Below are 21,281 nucleotides of genomic sequence, written 5' to 3' on the forward strand. Positions count from 1 at the left end.
TGGAGGAAGAAATGGCAACCCACTGTAGTATTATTGCCTGGAAAATCCCATGGACAGAGGAGCCTAGTGGGCCACAGTCGATCAGGGTTGCAAGAGGTGGACACAACTTGGTGACTAAACCACCACCACCATTGTTTGAAAAACAAATACGTGTTTACACCATATAGGACAGCAGTTGATAAACTACAACAGCAAGCTAAATCTGGCTCAAAGCTTATTTTTGGAAAAAAAAAAAAACAGTTTATTAAAACACAGCCATGCATATTCATTTATACACTGACATACATATGGCTCTTTCCACACTATCATGGCAGAACTGAATAATTAAGACAGGGGCCATGTGTCTCACAAAGGCTAAACATTTACCATCTGGCCTTTTAGAGAAATAGTTTGTCAACCCCTGACAGAATGTGGTCCACTGGAGACGGGAATGGCAAACCACTTCAGTATTCTTGCTTTCACAACCCCATGAACAGTATGAAAAGGCAAAATGATATGATACTGAAAGAGGAACTCCCTAGGTCAGTAGGTGCCCAATATGCTACTGGAGATCAGTGGAGAAATAACTCCAGAAAGAATAAAGGGATGGAACCAAAGCAAAAACAACACAGAGTTGTAGATGTGACTGGTGATAGAAGCAAGGTCCAATGCTATAAAGAGCAATATTGCATAGGAACCTGAACTGTCAGGTCCATGAATCAAGGCAAATTGGAAGTGGTCAAACAGGAGAACATAGACATTCTAGGAATCAGCAAACTAAAATGGACTGGAATGGGTGAATTTAACTCAGATGACCCTTATAACTACTACTGCGGGCACGAATTCATTAGAAGAAATGTAGTAGCAATCATAGTCACGAAAGAGTCCGAAATGCAGTACTTGGATGCAATCTCAAAAACGACAGAATGATCTCTGTTCGTTTCCAAGGAAAACCATTCAATATCACAGTAATCCAAGTCTATACCCCAACCAGTAATGCTGAAGAAGATGAAGTTGAATGGTTCTATGAAGACCTACAAGACCTTTTAGAACTAACACCCAAAAAAGATGTCCTTTTCATTATAGAAGACTGGAATGCAAAAGTAGGAAGTCAAGAAACACCTGGAGTAACAAGTAAATTTGGCCTTGGAATATGGAATGAAACAGGGCAAAGACTAATAAGAGTTTTGCCAAGAAAATGCACTGGTCATAGCAAACACCCTCTTCCAACAACACAAGAGATGACTCCACACATGGACATCACTAGATGGTCAACACCAAAATCAGACTGACTTACATTCTTTGCATCCAAAGATAGAGAAGCTCTATACAGTCAGCAAAAACAAGACCAGGAGCTGACTGTGGCTCAGATCATGAACTCCTTATTGCCAAATTTAGACTTAAATTGAAGAAAGTAAGGAAAATAACTAGACCATTCAGGTATGACCTGAATCAAATCCCTTATGAGTATACAGTGGAAGTGAGAAATAGATTTAAGGGACTAGATCTGATAGACAGAGTGCCTGATGAACTATGGAATGAGGTTCATGATATTGTACAGGAGATAGGGATCAAGACCATCCCCATGGAAAAAAAATGAAAAAAAGCAAAATGGCTGTCTGTGGAGGCCTTACAAATAGCTGTGAAAAGAACAGAAGCAAAAGCAAAGGAGAAAAGGAAAGATATAAGCATCTGAATGCAGAGTTCCAAAGAACAGCAAGAAGAGATCAGAAAGCATTCCTCTGCGATCAACGCAAAGAAATAGAGGAAAAGAACAGAATGGGAAAGACTAGAGATCTCTTCAAGAAAATTAGAGATACCAAGGGAACATTTCATGCAAAGATGGGCTCGATAAAGGACAGAAATGGTCTGGACTTAACAGAAGCAGAAGATATTAAGAAGAGGTGGCAAGAATACACGGAAGAACTGTACAAAAAAGATCTTCACGACCCAGATAATCATGATGGTGTGATCACTCACATAGAGCCAGACATCCTGGAATGTGAAGTCAAGTGGGCCTTAGAAAGCATCACTATAAACAAAGCTAGTGGAGGTGATGGAATTCCAGCAGAGCTGTTTCAAATCCTGAAAGATGACACTGTGAAAGTGCTGCACTCAATATGCCAACAAATTTGGAAAACTCAGCAGTGGCCACAGGACTGGGAAAGGTCAGTTTTCATTCCAATCCCAAAGAAAGGCAATGCCAAAGAATGCTCAAACTACCACACAAATGCACTCATCTCACATGCTAGTAAAGTAATGCTCAAAATTCTCCAAGCCAGACTTCAGCAATAGGTGAATCATGAACTTCCTGATGTTCAAGCTGGTTTTAGAAAAGGCAGAGGAACCAGAGATCAAATTGCTAACATCCACTGGGTCACTGAAAAAGCAAGAGAGTTCCAGAAAAATATCTATTTCTGCTTTATTGACTATGCCAAAGCCTTTGACTGTGTGGATCATAATAAACTGTGGAAAATTCTGAAAGAGGAATACCAGACCACCTAACCTACCTCTTGAGAAACCTGTATGCAGGTCAGGAAGCAACAGTTAGAACTGGAGATGGAACAACAGACTGGTTCCAAATATTGTCACCCTGCTTATTTAACTTATATGCAGAGTGCATCATGAGAAACGCTGGACTGGAAGAAGCACAAGCTGGAATCAAGACTGCTGGGAGAAACATCAGTCACCTCAGATATGCAGATGACACCACCCTTATGGCAGAAAGTGAAGAGGAACTAAACAGCCTCTTGATGAAAGTGAAAGAGGAGACTGAAGGCTTAAAGAGTTGAGCTTAAGCTCAACATTCAGAAAACAAAGATGATGTCATCTGGTCCCATCACTTCATGGGAAATAGATGGGGAAACAGTGGAAACAGTGGCTGACTCTATTTTGGGGGGCTCCAAAATCACTGCAGATGGTGACTGCAGCCATGAAATTAAAAGACGCTTGCTCCTTGGAAGGAAAGTTATGACCAACCTATATAGCATATTGAAAAGAAGAGACATTACTTTGCCAACAAAGGTCCGTCTAGTCAAGGCTATGGTTTTTCCAGTGGTCATGTATGGATGCGAGAGTTGGACTGTGAAGAAAGCTGAGGGCCAAAGAATTGCTGCTTTTGAACTGTGGTGTTGGAGAAGACTCTTGAGAGTCCCTTAGATTGCAAGGAGATCCAGCCAGTCCATTCTGAAGGAGATCAGCCCTGGGTGTTCTTTGGAAGGAATGATGCTAAAGCTGAAACTCCAGTAGTTTGGCCACCTCATGCGAAGAGTTGACTCATTGGAAAAGACTCTGATGCTGGGAGGGATTGGGGGCAGGAGGAGAAGGGGACGACAGAGGATGAGATTGCTGGGTGGCATCACTGACTTGATGGACATGAGTCTGAGTGAACTCCGGGAGTTGGTGATGGACAGGGAGGCCTGGCGTGCTGCAATTTTGGGGTCACAGAGAATCGGACACGACTGAGCGACTGAACTGATAAAGAGAAACAACAGAATGATAAACACAAAATTAAAGATAGAAATACCAAATAAGATGCTATGCTATAATAAGGGAGGCTTAATACATCTCTCGTATACTATCTCCGACTGCAAGGAAGTATGAGGCTCTTCCCTGTCAATCTTTCTTTCCTTCTCTTCTCACAGATGCCAGACTTGTAGTGAAATCTTAAGTCTCTCCTTGATTTATAACAGCATCATGGCAATTCAAAGCAGAAATGAACGGTTCCCTCAATAATCAGTACTGAACCAAAAGACTATCAGTATGAAAAAATGATTTGGAAAAAGGTTTGTCACATTTTTAAATGTCTTTACAAGACAACTGAAATAAAAGGAATCCAAACTGAAAAGGCAAATTTTAAACTATCTCTATTCACAGATGGCGTAATCTTGTACATAGGAAATTGTAAGAAAATCACCAAAAAGCTATTAGATTAGAACTAATAAATTAATTTAGAAAGGTTACAAGATAAAAAAATCAACTACGTTTCTACATACTAGCAGTCAAAAATCCAAAAATGAAATTAAGAAAACGATTTCATTACTAGTAGCATCACAAAGTATAAAATACTTAAAACTTGAAAATAAATTTGGCATGTACAGTGAAAACAACAAAATGTCACTGAAAGAAATTAAAGATTTAAATTAATAGACAATTTACACACCATATTCAAGGTATGGAAGCAATATTATGAAGCTGAGAGTACTCGCCAAATTGATCTAAAGATTCAACACAAGGTAGGGGCAGCGGAATAGGAGACACAAACTATGGGGCGTAAGGCTCAGGCATGTGCTGTGCATCACGGGGAATACAGTCAATTTTTTGTAATAATTGTAAATGGAAAGTAACCTTTAAAGTTGTATTAAAAATTAAAATAAAAGATTCCCAATCACTCAATTTATGGGATTAACATATACAGAGTATTATATATAAAACAGAAAACCAGTAAGGACTGTATAGCACAGGGAACTAGATTCAATATTTTATAATAAGCTATAAGGGAAAAGAATCTTAAAAGAAAAAAAATATATATATATGCAAACACACATACATAATTATAAACACACACATACACATATATATATATATAACTGAATCACTGTGATGTATACCTGAAACTAACACATTATTGTAAATCAACTGCATTTTTCAACTTTTATTAAAAAAGATTCAACACAATTGCTACCAAAATCCCAAGCTGACTTTCTGCAGAAACTGGCAAGCTCCTTCCATAATTCCTATGGAAACTCAAAGGACCCAGTATAGGGAAAACAACCTTGAAAAAGAAGAACTTGGACTGTTTACACTTTCTGATTCCAAGACTTACTGCCAAGCTATAATATATTAAAACAGAGTGGTATTGGTATTAAAATAGAAATACAGATCAATGGAATAGAATTGAGATTACAAAATAAACACTTACACTTATGGCTAAAAGATTTTTCAGCAAGGGTGGCAAGACAAAGAAAGAATAGTCTTTGCACAAATGATACTGGGACAACAGGAAATCCACATGCACAGGAATAAAGCTGGGTCACTACCCACACCAGCTACAGAAATCAAATCAAAATGGATCAAAACTTAAATGTCATACCTAAAAGTACAAAGCTCTTAGATATTGGTAGAAATCTTTGAGACCCTGGTTTAGGTAATGATTTCTTAGACATGACAGCAAAGCACAGGCAATAAAAGAAAAACATTGGATAGTTGAACTTCATCAAAATTTAAAACAGTCAAGCTTCAAAGAACACCAATAAAAAAGTGTAAAAACAACCCACAGAATGGGAGAAAATATTTGCAAATTATGTATCTGATAAGAGACTCAGAGGTGGAATTTATAAAGAACTCTTACAACTCATCAATAAGAAGACAAATAACTCAAATTGAAAAAGATCTGAACAGACATTTCTGTAAAGAAATGGCCAAGAACCACAAAAACAGATGATCATTACTGGCGTGCGCGTGTGTGTGTGTGCGTGTGTGTGTGCGTGCGTGCGTGCATGCCTGCGTGTGTGAGTGTGTGTACTCACTCAGCTCTGTTTGACTCTTTGCAACCCCATGGACTGTAGCCCACCAGGCCCCTCTGTCCATGGAATTCTCCAGGCAAGACTACTGGAGTGGGTTGCCATTCCCTTCTCCAAGGGATCTTCCCCACCCAGGGATTGAACCCGGGTCTCCTGCACTGCAGGTGGATTCTTTACCATCTGAGCTACCAGGGAGGCCCACTACTGGCCATTAGGAAAGTACAAATCAAAACCATGAGATACCACTTCAAAGTCACTACAATTATAAATTTAAAAGATAGATATAAAGTGTTGGTGAGAATGTGGAGAATCTAGAATCCTCATACATTGCTCAGTTCAGTTTAGTTCAGTCGCTCAGTTGTGTCCGACTCCTTGCGACCCCATGAATCACAGCATACCAGGCCTCCCTGTCCATCAACAACTCCCGGAGCTCACCCGAACTCATGTCCATCGAGTTGGTGATGCCATCCAGCCATCTCAGCCTCTGTCGTCCCCTTCTCCTCCTGCCCCCAATCCCTCCCAGAATCAGAGTCTTTTCCAATGAGTCAACTCTTCGCATGAGGTGGCCAAAGTACTGGAGTTTCAGTTTCAGCATCAGTCCTTCCAATGAACACCCAGGACTGATCTTGCAGTCCAAGGGACTCTCAAGAGTCTTCTCCAACACCACAGTTCAAAAGCAGCAATTCTTCGGTGCTCAGCTTTCTTCACAGTCCAACTCTCACATCCATACATGACTACTGGAAAAACCATAGCTTTGACTAGACGGACCTTGGTTGGCAAAGTAATGTCTCTGCTTTTCAATATGCTATCTATGTTGGTCCTTCCAAGGAGTAAGTGTTTTTTAATTTCATGGCTGCATTCACCATCTGCAGTGATTCTGGAGCCCCCCAAAAATAAAATCTGACACTGTTTCCACTGTTTCCCCATCTATTTCTCATGAAGTGATGGGACCAGATGCCATGATCTTCGTTTTCTGAATGTTGAGCTTTAGGCCAACTTTTTCACTCTCCTCTTTCACTTTCGTCAAGAGGCTTTTGAGTTCCTCTTCACTTTCTGCCATAAGGGTGGTGTCATCTGCATATCTGAGGTGACTGATATTTCTCCTGGCAATCTTGATTCCAGCTTGTGCTTCTTCCAGTCCAGCATTTCTCATGATGTACTCTGCATATAAGTTAAATAAGCTGGGTGACAATATACAGCCTTGACGTACTCCTTTTCCTATTTGGAACCAGTCTTTTGTTCCATGTCCAGTTTTAACTCTTGCTTCCTGACCTGCATATAGGTTTCTCAAGAGGCAGGTCAGGTGGTCTGGTATTCCCATCTCTTTCAGAATTTTCCACAGTTTACTGTGATCCACACAGTCAAAGGCTTTGGCGTAGTCAATAAAGCCGAAACATTGCTGCTGCTGCTAAGTCACATCAGTCGTGTCCAACTCTGTGCGACGCCGTAGACGGCAGCCGAACAGGCTCCTCTGTCCCTGGGATTCTCCAGGCAAGGACACTGGAGTGGGTTGCCATTTCTTTCTCCAATGCATGAAAGTGAAAAGTGAAAGTGAACTCACTCAGTCATGTCCGACTCCTAGCAAAACATTGTTAGTGGAATGTAAAATAGTATAGCTACTCTGGCACTACATCAAAAGCTTAAACATAGACTTACTACATGCCCCAGCAATTCTGCTTCTAGATATATACCCAAGAAAATTGAAAACAGAAATCCACACAAAAATCTGTACATGAACGCTGATGGAGCATATTCATATTAGGCAAAAAGTGTAACAATCCAAAAGTCCTTCAACTGGTGGTTAAACAAAACATGCACTGAGCCATAAAAAGGAATGAAGCAATGATTCATGATACAACACAGATGAACCTTGAAGTGAAAGAAGCCAGCCACAAAAGACCACACAGTACATTATTTCATTTATATGAAATATTCACAACAGACAAATATTTAGGGATCAAAAGCAGGTTACCAGTTGTCAGGAGCTGAGATTAACGGGGATTAGCTTTGTGAAGTGGATATATTGGGGATATAAGCAACATAAGCAGACCTTTTGAGCTCAGTCATGTCCGACTCTTTGTGACCCCATGGACTGCAGTCTGCCAGGCTCCTCTGTTTATGAGATTTTCCAGGCAAGAATAATGGAGTGGGTTGCCAGTTCCTCCTCCAGGGGATCTTCCCAGCCCAGGGACTGCACCCACATTTCCTGCATCTCATGCACTGGTAGGCAGATTCTTTATCCACTGAGCCACCTGGGAAGCCCATGCACGATTTGAGCTAATCACAGTTAAATTTTGTAGACAACTAAATGTGATACAGTTGACCCTTAACAATGTAAGTCTGAACTGCACAGGTCTACTTATAAGCAGATTTTTTCAATAAATACATTGGAAAACTTGTAGGAGATTTAAGACAATTTGAAAAAGCTTGCAAATGAACCACACAGCCTAAAGAAATATATAAAAACAAATTAAGAAAAAAGGTGTGTCATGAATGTGTAAAATACATGTATATATACATATAACACCCAAGATATATGTTAACTATGTTATCAGCAAAGCTTTCATTCAACAGTAAGTTACTAGTGAAGTTTTGGAGGAGTCAAAAATTATATGCAGATATTTGACTGCATGGGGTTCAACACCCCTCAACACCTGTGTTGTTCAAGGGTCAAGAGTAATAAGTAACAAAACTAGACACTGAACATTTCCTCAAGAACATAAACCAGGTACTGAAAAACATTTTTATAAAGAGTTCAATAGTAAATAATTTTGGCTGTGTAGGCACACATCTTTACAGCACCTCTGACACTGTAATACAAAAGCGGCAGTAAGATAACATCCAGTTCAGCTCAGTTCAGTAGCTCAGTCGTGTCTGACTCTTTGCGACCCCATGAATCGCAGCACGCCAGGCCTCCCTGTCCATCACCAACTCCCGGAGTATATAAGACTAAAAGAATGTTAAAAGAATGGTGTGGTCCAGTAACACTTAACTCACAAAACAGGGAAAAGCAGATGCCTACAAGTCACAGACTGTGAAACCCTGACTTAACCTCTGGTTGAGGTGACAAAATATAAAGTAAAATAACAGGGAAGGAAATGGCAATCTACTCGTGTATTCTCAGCTGGAGAATCCCCTGGACAGAGGAGCCTGGCAGGCTACAGTCCATAGGGTCGCAAAGAGTTGGACACGACTGAAGCGACGTAGCACACATGCAAAGTAAACCAACCAGACAGGGCACATACCAAAGCAATGTAGAGACGCTATTAGAGAAGCAAAGATAGACAAGGGAGAAATAAACGACTGAGCGATAAAATAAAGTCTTCATGATAGTATTTGACAAGTGAAGGAAATAATAATAGTAATATAGGCTAATTTTAACAAAGCATTTTCTTATATGCAAAGGATTATTTATCAACTAACATATTTACATGATCAAAAATCATAAAGAATACCTAATAAGAGAAAAGAAACTGTCAATTTGATTTACTAACACCACACAGATCAGGATGTAAGATTTTTGAAACTTATGAAGACAATAAGCATTTCTCAACTAAGGCTTAAAGTAAGCCTGGACATTCTGGAACAAAAGCTTTGAGTAATATATATACTTTATATTCATACTAAATATTAATAAAGCATCCTTGAATCCTCTGTATCTTTTCAAAATACTTGTAGATATCTAACGTTCTTTCAAGGGCTCTTCTACACTGACCTATCCGTTATTGGCCAGCACAGAAAAATAACTTATTGGTCAGCATTTAAAAAGATTGGAGAATAAGGAAAAAGAAAAAAAAAAAAAACAGAAAAAAAGAAATTACTGACCTGTTCATCAACTGAATCTCCTGCACCTTTTATAGACTCCATGGAGACTGGAGTAGCAGTCACTCTGGAGGTCTTGAGTTTAACATCAGCTTTTGGATTCACCGTCTTGTGTCTTGACCTGATATTTCCTTCTGTAGAAATTCCTAAGGATTTCCATCAAAACAAGATTTCAAAATTAAATCTTTTCATTCTTTTAAACCCTCCCCCTAGCAAACTTTTCCTTTATACCCTCTATTGTATGGCACCTGATGGGCAAATCTCTTTATAAACTTCATTTTAAAGCTCTGTTAATAAATAATGAGTCATGAAAAGACTGTGTTTTGAATGCATTAGAGATTCAACTGAAATATTTTTTAAAGGGGATGTGAACATTTGTAAATCACATTAAAACCAATAAACTACAACATGCCATATATACCTTAACTTCCTGGAAACTAAAAATCTGAATTTTCACATAATTAGAGTGCCTCCAATGGTTCAGTTTTACAACTCATCTCATAACAACCAGTAAACTTTAAAGTCTGTTACATAAACCCTACATCATGAAGTTTATACATTTTCTTTGAAATATAAAATTCAGACTATTATTTGAATATGAAAAGTAAGAAAAGAATCTGCTGCTCTTTAATCCATGAATGAAGTATTCTATAAATTCATCAAAAGCTGACTTGCCAGCCAGACCCTAAAATAAGGCAGTATTTCAAACCTTAATGGGGTCACACCAAATATTAAAAAAAGAAAAAAAATTATGTTCTGATGAACTGTTCTGCATCTACTTATACCTACAAAGTTGTCCTAATGCTTTATTTTCTTCTAACTGTTAAGAAGCAAAGGAAGTTTACCAAATTAATATAGAAAATCATACCTGGAACATACACTACTGATTGTTCTTCATCAGAAACTATGCAGGAAGACATAAAGGAAAATACTAGAAAAGATTATCCAACATCCAAATGCTGTTGTTCTATACTTCTACTATAATTCGCAATCTCTTTTGAGCTAGAAGTTTGTAACTATCTTTTAAAAACAAAACTAGGAAGTAATATAATGAAAATAAATGCAGCAAAATTAATAATGTTTTAAAGTTCATCTTTATATATTCATAACTATCTGCTTTGTAAAAATGCTGGAATGTCATGTTCCATTAAAGTTTTATCCATCCTTATTCCCAAATGACATACCCAACACTATAAATTCCGCTGTAGTTTCATTTTCTTTCCTTTGGTAAACAAGGAGTTAAATGCTCCATTGCGCTCATCTTTGGTGAACTGACAAGTTATCTGAGGCATGAATACGTAATTTCAAAATGAGTCTTAGCTTTGAAGAACAAATACTGTTTAAGGGCACCTCAATTATGCAAACACAAAACTATTTTTTATTCTTCCACAGTACATTCATGAAATGTCTCAAGAAGCCCTACTATTTAACAAGTGGAAGAAATTTAAGACAAAAAGAACTATTTCAAATTTCAAAAGGAGAAATTTTGAAAGGGTGAAAGTGAAAGTCGCTCAGTTGTGTCCAACTCTTTGTGACCCTATGGACTATACAGTCCATGGAATTCTCCAGGCCAGAATACTGGAGTGGGTAGCCATTCTCCTCTCCAGGGGATCTCCCAATCCAGGGGTCAAACCCAGGTCTCCTGCAATGCAGGTGGATTCTTTACCAGCTCAGTCGAACATCAGCTGAATATCAGTCAACTGATATAGAAAGGGAACCAATACAATAAAGTCTACTTTTCAGAAATAAAATTTTATTCAGAACTAGATTTAAATCCAGGTATGTCTACCATTTGATAACCTTCTATTACACATCCAGGAAGCAGGTGTCTAAACAATTATTTTCCAAATGACCTAGAAAAGTCCAAAGTTTTCTGTTACTTTATGAAATAGTTTGTTTTCCAAAATTTGTAGACAAATCAATTATTAACTATTTCCTCCTGGGAGCAGATGGGAATAAAACAGTGGATAAAACATGTTAGAGAGCCAATATATTTCAGTTTAGAACGAATTCTAGAAATGGAATCTTTTCAAGGAATGTTGACTGGAAATGCCTAGAATCCTAAAGGAAATTTAGGAACACAATGGTGGTGCTTACTGTCTGACCTGCTAGCTGGTTCAGCTCTCCTCAGCAGCATATAAACTATCACAGCTTCAAGACTTTTGCTGGTAACTAGGTCAGGAAGCAACAGTTAGAACTGGCCATGGAACAACAGACTGGTTCCAAAGAGGAAAAGGAGTACGTCAAGGCTGTGTATTGTCACCCTGCTTATTTAACTTATATGCAGAGTACATCATGAGAAATGCTGGACTGGAAGAAGCACAAGCTGGAATCAAGATTGCCGGGAGAAATATCAGTCACCTCAGATATGTAGATGACACCACCCTTATGGCAGAAAGTGAAGAGGAACTAAACAGCCTCTTGATGAAAGTGAAAGAGGAGAGTGAAAAAGTTGGCCTAAAGGTCAACATTCAGAAAACGAAGATCATGGCATCCGGTCCCATCAATTCATGGGAAATAGATGGGGAAACAGTGGAAACAGTGTTAGACTTTATTTTTTTGGGCTCCAAAATCACTGCAGATGGTGACTGCAGCCATGAAATTAAAAGATGCTTACTCCTTGGAAGGAAAGTTATCACCAAACTAGATAGCATGTTGGAAAGCAGAGACATTACTTTGCCAACAAAGGTCCGTCTAGTCAAGGCTATGGTTTTTCCTGTGGTCATGTATGGATGTGAGAGTTGGACTGTGAAGAAGGCTGAGTGCCAAAGAATTGATGCTTTTGAACTGTGGTGTTGGAGAAGACTCTTGAGAGTCCCCTGGACTGCAAGGAGATCCAACCAGTCCATTCTGAAGGAGATCAGCTCTGGGATTTCTTTGGAAGGAATGATGCTAAAGCTGAAACTCCAGTACTTTGGCCACCTCATAAGAAGAGCTGACTCATTGGAAAAGACTCTGATGCTGGGAGGGATTGGGGGCAGGAGGAGAAGGGGATGACAGAGGATGAGATGGCTGGATGGCATCACTGACTTGATGGACATGAGTCTGAGTGAACTCCGGGAGTTGGTGATGGACAAGGAGGCCTGGCGTGCTGCGATTCATGGGGTCGCAAAGAGTCGGACACAACTAAGCGACTGAACTGAACTGAACTGAGTGCCTCTAAAAAGTTTAAACTTCCTCAGACATCAGGGACGAGCATAGAAAATTTCAGGAGGCACATACGACAAGTAAACAAAAAATTAGACCCCACTAGTCCAAGGAAATTGACTGTAACTAATACTGGAGCAGAGCACTTCTAAATTCATTGACACCCAATCCAAAACAAAAGCTTTACAAGCTGAAATTGTGCAGACTCTTTAGCAGCAGATTCATTTTTCACACCCTCTGGTACTCTTCAGTTACTGTTTAATTATTCACTGTTGGAAATACACACATGGAGAAAAGTACGCAGGGGAAAAAAATCAAGATGACTCAGGACATGCTCCATATGACAGGGTCCTCAGTTAAAATATAAAATAGGGATGAATTTGCAGAATATTCTCCATCTCCAAGGATGACCAACGGAAAGACTGACATAACTGAGTCCTGGAAAACATACTACACTTCTCTAGACCATCCACAAAGGAGTCTGCTCATAGCTGGAAGGGACCAGCCACTGAGGAACCTACTTAGCCATACCTTGAATCAGAAGCTCATCAAATATTTTATACTTTCTCTTCTCTCCTCAAACCTGATACCATTTCCCTCATCTTTAAGCTAATAACTTTGCTTCCTATTTCTTTAAGAAAAACAAACTATAGAAGCCTTTGACAAACATGCATTGGCAAATGACATGATACTACATATAGAAAACACTACAGATTCTATTGAAAAACTCAGAATAATCAAATTCAGATTGCTGATAAACAGAAGTTGCAGAATACAAAATCAATGAACAAAAATCTGTTGCATTTTTATACAAGAATAACCATCAGGAAGACAAATTAGGGGGAAAAAAATCCTATTTACAACTGCATCAAAAAAATAGTAAAAAAGTCTAAAAAATTTAACCGAAGAGGTGAGACCTATACGCTGAAAAGTATAAGACACTGATGAAAGAAACTGAAGAAAAATGAAAGAAATTCACGCTCACGAATTAAAAGAATATTGTTAAAATGTCCATAAAGCAATCTACAGATTCAAAGCAAAATTCCAAAGTCATTTTTCACAGAAATACTGTAAAACAAACAATCCTAAAATTTGTATGGAACTACAAAAGACTTTAATCCGTCAAAGCAATCTTGAGAAAGAAGAACAAAGCTGGAGGCATCACAATTCCTGGTTTCAAAATACTAAAAGCAACAGTTATCAAAACACAAAAGACCCCCAGGACATTAACAGCTACCCTCTTCCTGCTTTATTTTTCTCCATAGCACCCATAATCATAAAATATTATTTTACTTATTCATGAACTAATTTCATTTCCCTAACATGTAAGCATCAAGGCAGTGAAAATCTGCATTGTTTTGTTCAATGTTGTATCTCTAAGATCAAAGAATGCCTGGATCATAGTCAACCATCTAGGGATGAATGAAATTGGTATTTATTTAATCCCATGAGGCACTGTCCAACAACTCTCAATGTTGTCTTTCTCTTTGTCCTATTCAAAATATGCACACAAACCCCACCAGCTACATCTACACCAAATTTCTTTTTTGAATATAAGACCACTAAATAAACTGATCTTAACAAAAGTTTTTATAAATAAGACAAAATATATTTGAAATTGCCTCCATCCAACCTATACTTTCTAATTTTTTGTAATCTAAATTCATCTCATTATTTTTGAGAACCCAACTATTTACCTTCTTCAAATACCGATTCCCAACAAACGTATATTTCATGGGAAAGTTAAAGAGACACAATTTGGACCTCTTATTGTGTTCTCTGTGTCACCTTAGTTCCACTTGGTTCATCTGGAAGTGCCTCAATAGGATAAGTACAGCAAGTTATAAAGTCTTTAATGCCCAAGTTTCCAAAATTAAAGTGGCAAGCAGAAACCCAAGCCAGAAATGGTAGGGAGAAATAAATATACCTATCCTAGAGCAACAAGACGTGAAGAAAATAAACTTGAAACTTCCCATTCTGCAATAACCTTGTGAGTGTGAATGACTTATCAGCAACATGTGTATCATCATTACTAACCATAATGACTTTCCTGACATATATGGTTTTTCCAATAGTCATGTATGGATGTAAGAGTTGGACTATAAAGATGGCTGAGTGCTGAAGAATTGATGCTTTTGAACAGTGGTGTTGGAGAAGACTCTTGAGAGTCCTTTGGACTGCAAGAAGATCTAACCAGTCCATCCTAAAGGAAATCAGTCCTGAGTATTCTTTGGAAGGACTGATGCTGAAATTGAAACTCCAGTACTTTGGCCACCTAATGCGAAGAACTGACTCATTTGAAAAGACCCTGATGCTGGGAAAGATTGAAGGTGGAAAGAGAAGGGGACGACAGAGGATGAGACGGTTGGATGGCATCAACAACTCAATGGACATGAGTATGAGTAAACTCTGGGAGTTGGTGATGGACAGGGAGGCCTGGCATGCTGCAGTCCATCGGGTCACAAAGAGTCAGACACAACTGAGTGACTTAACTGAACTGATATTATTTTACATCAACATAAAGTCTCTATTTAATTGAAAACTCAATGGCAGAGATTATAGCTACTGCAATGCTTTGACCAGGTCCTTTATAGTTCATATTTGTTAATATCAAGTTCATAATACTGTTAAAGATAATACACTTGAGTGCACTTCAGCAATCAAATTTAGATACTGCAGAAATATTAATTTCTTTTGATATTACCAAGAGCTATAATGAAGAAGGAAAGCAGTTTAGGGCCAAAGGGGTATATTTCACTTGTAGATTTAATCCATAAAATGACAACATGGCATATCACTGCTTACACATTGGGTATAAATACCTTGTGCAAAACAGTACTGCTGAATCATACTGTGCAGGAGATACACAACTCATAAAAACAACAATATGAAAAGGTGACCTTCAGTCACAGACGACCTACCCTCACATGATAGAAACATCTAGGAATGGGAAATCTCTCAATCATATTTCTCCAGTTGCTTAGGTAAGACACTGAAAATCTCTGAATAGTGTGGAAAGAATACCAGATTACAGATATATACTTTTTGGCCTTTTTCTATTGAAAGTTCCAACTATAAGTACTTCAGGGGTGGTCTGGGAAGTCATCAGTGTAACGAGAAAAGAGATCAAGATCAAAAGACATTCCAATAAAAAAATTTTTTACAAGATCAAAAGACACATAACTAAATCAAATGATTCATAATTATGTTTTTTAGCAAAGATTCAGTAACAAATTCACATCTAACATGCTTTTAGGTCCTACAGATTTAACATGAAAATATTTGAGGCTGGATATTAATTGGTCATTACGTGGAATAGGGAGGGGAAACAGGTGATACTGGTAACCTTGAAACTCCTTTCAAACATCTGAATTTCTACAGAATGTAATCACCATTTTCCCCAAATAACTTCAGCTCCTCACTTTCACTGCAAAGATGAGTATTTTACATTCATTTTTAGAGTAAGGGAGAATATAAGAGAAAAGGAAGGCTATATGACATCTATATGAAATATGCCATAATATGACTACATAAATAATTGAGTACAAGGCTGCTAAGACCAAGAGCATAGATTCTGTTTACACACTCATTAACTTAATCATACCTAGTGCAACAGACTGTATCCCCTATCCACACCCCACATACATTCTATTATATATCAGAACAATATCCTTATACATTTCATATCAGCACAATAGCATTGGTTATACAGAAATTTAAGGAACAATAACGAAAGCCACATAGATGTTATGAAAATGATTACACTGAAGAAGCACATTATAAGTTAATAAGCTTCATTTATCTATCACAAAATTCTAACATTGCAGAGGCAGTTTCACTAGAAAGACTCATCCCAGTTTCCTGACTTCCCAATTCAGTCCAGCTGCTCCGGATGCACATATTCTCCTGACAGGTTAAGAAAAAACTTAATTTGCATAGTATATCAGTGTGCTTCTTATCCAGTGTAGGATCACTATTTCACTTGATGCTCTCCAACCTCTCACACACAAATGGTAATAATGCTTAGAAAGTCCATAACATCAAACATTCAGCAGCAAGAAATGCAAAAATACCCCACTCTCCAAGGCGTGACACTTTAATCCTAGTAATCCAACAAGGGGAATTGATAATATAACTTCTTGAGTTTTACTGACTAGCTAAGTAGAACCTGCAAAGAACGATTCAGGAGAAGTTAACAGCAACGCCTCTAACAATGCTATGGCCAATCCTAGCAAACAGACAAAAAGGCTTGCCTCTGTGGGCATCCAACACACTGAACGCCTCCTTTCAGGTAACTCTCCTGGAACATGAAGCAAGTTACCAGGACCAAAGATCAACCTGGAACAATGTACCTAACGCAGGCAAAAGAACCAGTTTTTTCACACATCTCATTACTCCAAGGGTAAAAGTGCCACCGCTTCTCTACCATAAAACTATCCAAGAACTGGTTCAACCCTGCTAGCGGTGACCCGCAACCTACACACAAATCAACACTACTCCCAGGCCCTAAAATCTGCATCCCATCTGATTCCATCATCAGCATCACCAGATCACGTCCCTGTGAAATCAAATCCCACGATTCTCTGAAGATCTAAGTATGAAAATACATCGTCACTGCCAGGCCTTCGAAGTCCGACGAGGTACTGACTTGCTCCTAACAGCGCAGGCCAGGGATACTCCTAAACCAAGACGAAAAGCTCCTGGACCACCCAACGCCGTGCCCTCCTCCAGAAGCTCACTCCTCACAGACCCGGCCGGCCGGAGGTCGCCTCAGGCAGCGGGCCCCTTCCAGCCCCCGACTCTAGGCCGACTTTCCGGAGCTCACCGCCAAGGAGGGCAGGGAAACAGCTTGGGTCGAGTCCCCACATCTAGAACTCCAGCCTGGAGAAACAGTGCAGGCTCTCTGCTACCTAATACCCAAGCAAGGGGACTGCCAGGCGGCCCGACTGCACGGCCCCGCCCCCGGGGTCCGCAGCGACCTTCTCCCTTCCGCTCCGAGTCCCTCGCGACCGCTGGCCCCGGGAAAGGCGCCGGCGCCCCCTGTCAGGCGGGCAAAGGATACAGTCCCGGCTCCAGAACGCCGCCGCGCCCGGGCGGGAGGGGCCCGCCACGTCCGCCATCTTGAAACAACCGCCACTCGGGGCGTCGCGCCGGGGCCGCCCCGCCCCGGCCCACAGGCCCGGTCCGGATTGGCCACACGACACAGAGGCCCGCCCCCGCTTGCGCGGCCGGCCCCGGCGGGGCGGGACGGTCCGGCCGGAGGGGTCGCTGGGTCCCGGCGGCGTGGTGCGGAGCACCCGCCGGGGCAGCGGGAACAAGCGCCTCGGGGGACTACTACCGCCCGAGCAGCCCGGGCCCCTCATCTCCGCGCCGCAGCCCTTTCAGGCGCCGAGAACTACAAGTCCCGGCATGCCGCGAACTTGACGGCCGCGCCTCCCGGGCGGTGTCCGGCCCTCCGGCCCGCCCTGCTCCCCCGCCCGGTCCCCACCGCTTCCCCGGCCGCACGCGGAGCCGGGACACGAGACATGGAGGAGACGTCGCCCCCGCTGCTGGGCAGCAGCAAGCCGCACCTGGAGAAGCTGACCTTGGGGGTCACTCGCATCCTAGGTGAGTGGGGCGGGGGGCCGTGAGGGCGACTACGGGACGAAGGGTGTGCCGCGGAAGCACGGAGGCGCGGCAGGAACTGGACTCTCTAGACCAGTGGACATCGCGGCTGTAAGTCCTGTTCAGAAGGTGCGTTAACGGGGCCAAGGGACCGTTTGCCGGGAGTGTGGATGCAGAGACGCGAAGCCCGAAGGTCACCCCATCCGAAATCCCACCACAGGGCCCAGGAAGGACGCGGGAATAGATGTGCTAAGGGGAAACAGCAGGCCCCTGACAGTGGGAGGCTGGCTGTCCTGAGAGGCCTTCTTGGCTTCAGATGGCCAGAGAGGTGAGAGAATGTTGCAACCGACCTCCCAGGGCAACCGGTTCCCATGCGCCTCCGTGTGAATGGCACCTGAATTGGTCCAGAGAAGTCAAAGTTTGCACCGTTGAATGGGTGGTTTTCCTTTATGGAACCTTCCCTTAGTACCTGCTGCTGCTGCTCAGTCGCTTCAGTCGTGTCTGACTCTGTGCGACCCCATAGACGGCAGCACACCAGGATCCCAGGGAGGGACTACTACGTTAAATGCTGGAGCTACTCTGCAATGAAATGAAACACATACACAGTTCAGTCATTCGTTATTGCTCGGAGGTAGCACACAGAAGGAGGTGGTTGATCTTTTCTGGAGAGCTAAGAAGTATGTCCCACAGGAGATGATGCTGATTTTAAAAGACCAGTGGAAGTTAGCCAGAATACCGAGGAGAAAGGCAGTCTAAGCAGGCCAAATAGTACATTTCAACACCTTCCTTTTGCATTCATAATAAAATCCAGATTTTGTGCCATGACCCACCAGTCTCCTATAATTTACCCTCAACTGTCTTTCTGACTTTACTTCCACTCTGTTTTGCCATAGTAGCTTCCTTGTACCATGAACCCACTAAGCTTGTTCCCAGGTCAAGGCTTTTGCAATTTGCTAGACCTTCCATCGGAAATTCTCTTCCTCTGAATATCTTTCTCTGACTTCATTCAAATCTCTACTATCACAACCTCGAAGGAGCCTTCCCTGAATACAGTTCCAGTAACACCGTTCCCTATCACTGTCTTCCTTTATCCTACTCTTTTTTTAATCCTCTATGGCTTTGCCACTATTTGAAATTATGTATTTTTTGTTTGTTTTAATTTGTCTCTTTTCTGTAGCTGAAGTCCATGAGGTTAGGAACTTTGTATTATTCTTCCCTATATTCCTCGGTTGGATGGCGTCACAGACTCAATGGACATGAGCTTGGGTAAACTCCGGGAGTTGGTGATGGACAGGGAAGCCCAGCATGCTGCAGTTCATGGGGTCACAAAGAGTGGGACATGACTGAGCAACTGAACTGATATTCCTCGGTGCCTAAAACAGTAAATGAGGTGTGAAATATCCTGATGTGTTTGGGAGAAGCGATAGGTTTTATAAATGAAATTGTGAGTGTAGGGCAAAGAGAGAGCTAATCACCGAGACCACTCATATTTTATCTCCTTATTCTTACCCAGACTTCTACACTATTGCTTCTTGTACTTCTGGACTTAGGCAGGTCTTGCTATTCCACAGACGTACTTCATTGTTGTTGTTCTGTCACTAAGTCATATCTGACTCTTTGCGACCCCACAGACTGCAGCATTCCAGGCTCCCTGTCCTTCACTATCTCCCAGAGTTTGCTCAGACTCCTGTCTGTTGAGATGATAATGTTATCCAGCCATCTCATCCTCTCTCGCCCTTCTCCTCCTGCCCTCAATCTTTCCCAACATTCAGTCTCTTTGCATCAGATGGCCAAAGTATTGGAGCTTCAACTTCATTAGTATATTTATAAATCTAGAAAGTTTTCTCTAAAAAATTATTTTCTTTTAGTAAATGTTGAATCTACTCAAGTCAAGCTAACTAAATTTCCCTTAAGCTGTCAGTTTGATTTAAAGGCCTATATAATTAAATGTCTATAAACATTTTAAATTTCATTTATGCATTTAATATATTGTATTATATATTTCAGATGTCTGGCCAACTGCTAACAGTTACAAGTTAAAACCTACCTAAGGAATTAAACATCTGGTAATTAAATTTATAGGAAATCTATTCTCCTGTAAGCAGTCTATTTATAAATGTAGTCAAAACCTGATAATTTCAAGTTTAGTAATCACAAGTCAAAAATCATTTGCAGACATACCTCAGAGATGTTGGGAATTAGGATCCAGACCACTGCAGTAAAAGTGAATATCCTAATAAAGTGATTCTCACAAATTTTTGGTTTCCACTGTGTATAAAAGTTATGTTTACACTCTATTAAGTGTGCAATAGCATTATGTCTAAAAAATGTACATACCTTAACCTTAAAATACTTTATTGCTAAAAAATACTAACCATTATTTAACAATGCAAGGTTGCCACAAATCTTCAATTTGTAAAAAATTTTAAAAAAGGCAATATCTGAGAAGCACAATAAAGCAAAGCATGGTAAAACAAGCTTGCCTGTATGTTTTCACGTTTCTTTGTTGTTTGAAAAGACAATATATTAAGAGGATTTTTTTATGGCAAAGCAGCCAAAGTTAGTGGTGGGTATATGGTAAGCAGCCTCCCCAAAATCTCCTTCCAAAAATATGTGCAATAACTCTGCAACTACATTTTTATCCAAAACCAAACTCTCAGTGTTGCTTAAAGACAGAGAATAGCAAATGTGCAAAGTAACGGAGTAAAAAGAGAAAAAGCAACAAATCATAGGACCAGACCATAATTTTTCCTGCCCTACTCTCTCACCACCAGAAGAATCTGTGGCAAGCAAACAGACCCAGAAATGATTCCAGCCAAAGAGCCTGGCTGAAACAACCAACAGAAGTGAGACACTAGTGTCGCTAACCTAGAAATCTTTTTAAATGACACACTATTGCAAAATGAAGGAGAGAAAAGTAAAACTTATAGAGAACTAATGCTGGAATCAGGAAATAAAATGTCAAACAGACAACTGAGGAAGACTCTTCCCAAAAAAGAACTGAAGTAGAAGAAAACTTTAAACTCCAAACAAAATTAAAATACCTGAACAAGTATAGAAAATTCAGTGAAAGAAAGTGTGAGCCAAGGATTTAATATCTATCCTAACTGTCTATCAAATAACAGAACTTAGAAAATTCTCCACCCATGAGCCCATCCTGAGGAATCTACTGGAGGACAGATTTTATCAAATCAAATATAGACTGAG

General features: G+C 40.4%; 2 protein-coding genes across 10 annotated transcripts in view; one reads left to right on the top strand and one right to left on the bottom strand.

Moving 5' to 3' along the window:
* KIAA1328 (KIAA1328 ortholog) overlaps positions 1-17,633 on the bottom strand; it is a 423,903-nt gene extending 406,270 nt beyond the window's left edge. For 2 of the 8 annotated variants that reach the window (XM_069568685.1, XM_069568688.1), the window contains exons 1-3: positions 17,533-17,628; positions 10,192-10,227; positions 9,327-9,469 (exon numbers count right to left, since the gene is read on the bottom strand). In XM_069568685.1, coding sequence (XP_069424786.1) covers positions 9,327-9,469; positions 10,192-10,227; positions 17,533-17,590 — 237 coding nt within the window. In that variant the 5' untranslated portion in view covers positions 17,591-17,628. Of the gene's footprint in view, positions 1-9,326; positions 9,470-10,191; positions 10,228-17,118 lie in introns of all 8 variants that reach the window. The other 6 variants (XM_069568686.1, XM_069568690.1, XM_069568687.1 and 3 more) reach the window with 5 other exon arrangements.
* Positions 17,435-21,281, top strand: part of TPGS2 (tubulin polyglutamylase complex subunit 2) — a 67,891-nt gene continuing 64,044 nt past the window's right edge. Inside the window, exon 1 of one of the 2 annotated variants that reach the window (XM_069568699.1) lies at positions 17,435-18,077. In XM_069568699.1, the coding sequence (XP_069424800.1) occupies positions 17,996-18,077 (82 nt within the window). In that variant the 5' untranslated portion in view covers positions 17,435-17,995. The remainder of the gene's footprint in view (positions 18,078-21,281) is intronic. The other variant, XM_069568700.1, reaches the window with a different exon arrangement.

Source organism: Ovis canadensis, chromosome 23, assembly GCF_042477335.2.
Source record: "Ovis canadensis isolate MfBH-ARS-UI-01 breed Bighorn chromosome 23, ARS-UI_OviCan_v2, whole genome shotgun sequence".
Classification (NCBI taxonomy): Eukaryota; Metazoa; Chordata; class Mammalia; order Artiodactyla; family Bovidae; genus Ovis; species Ovis canadensis.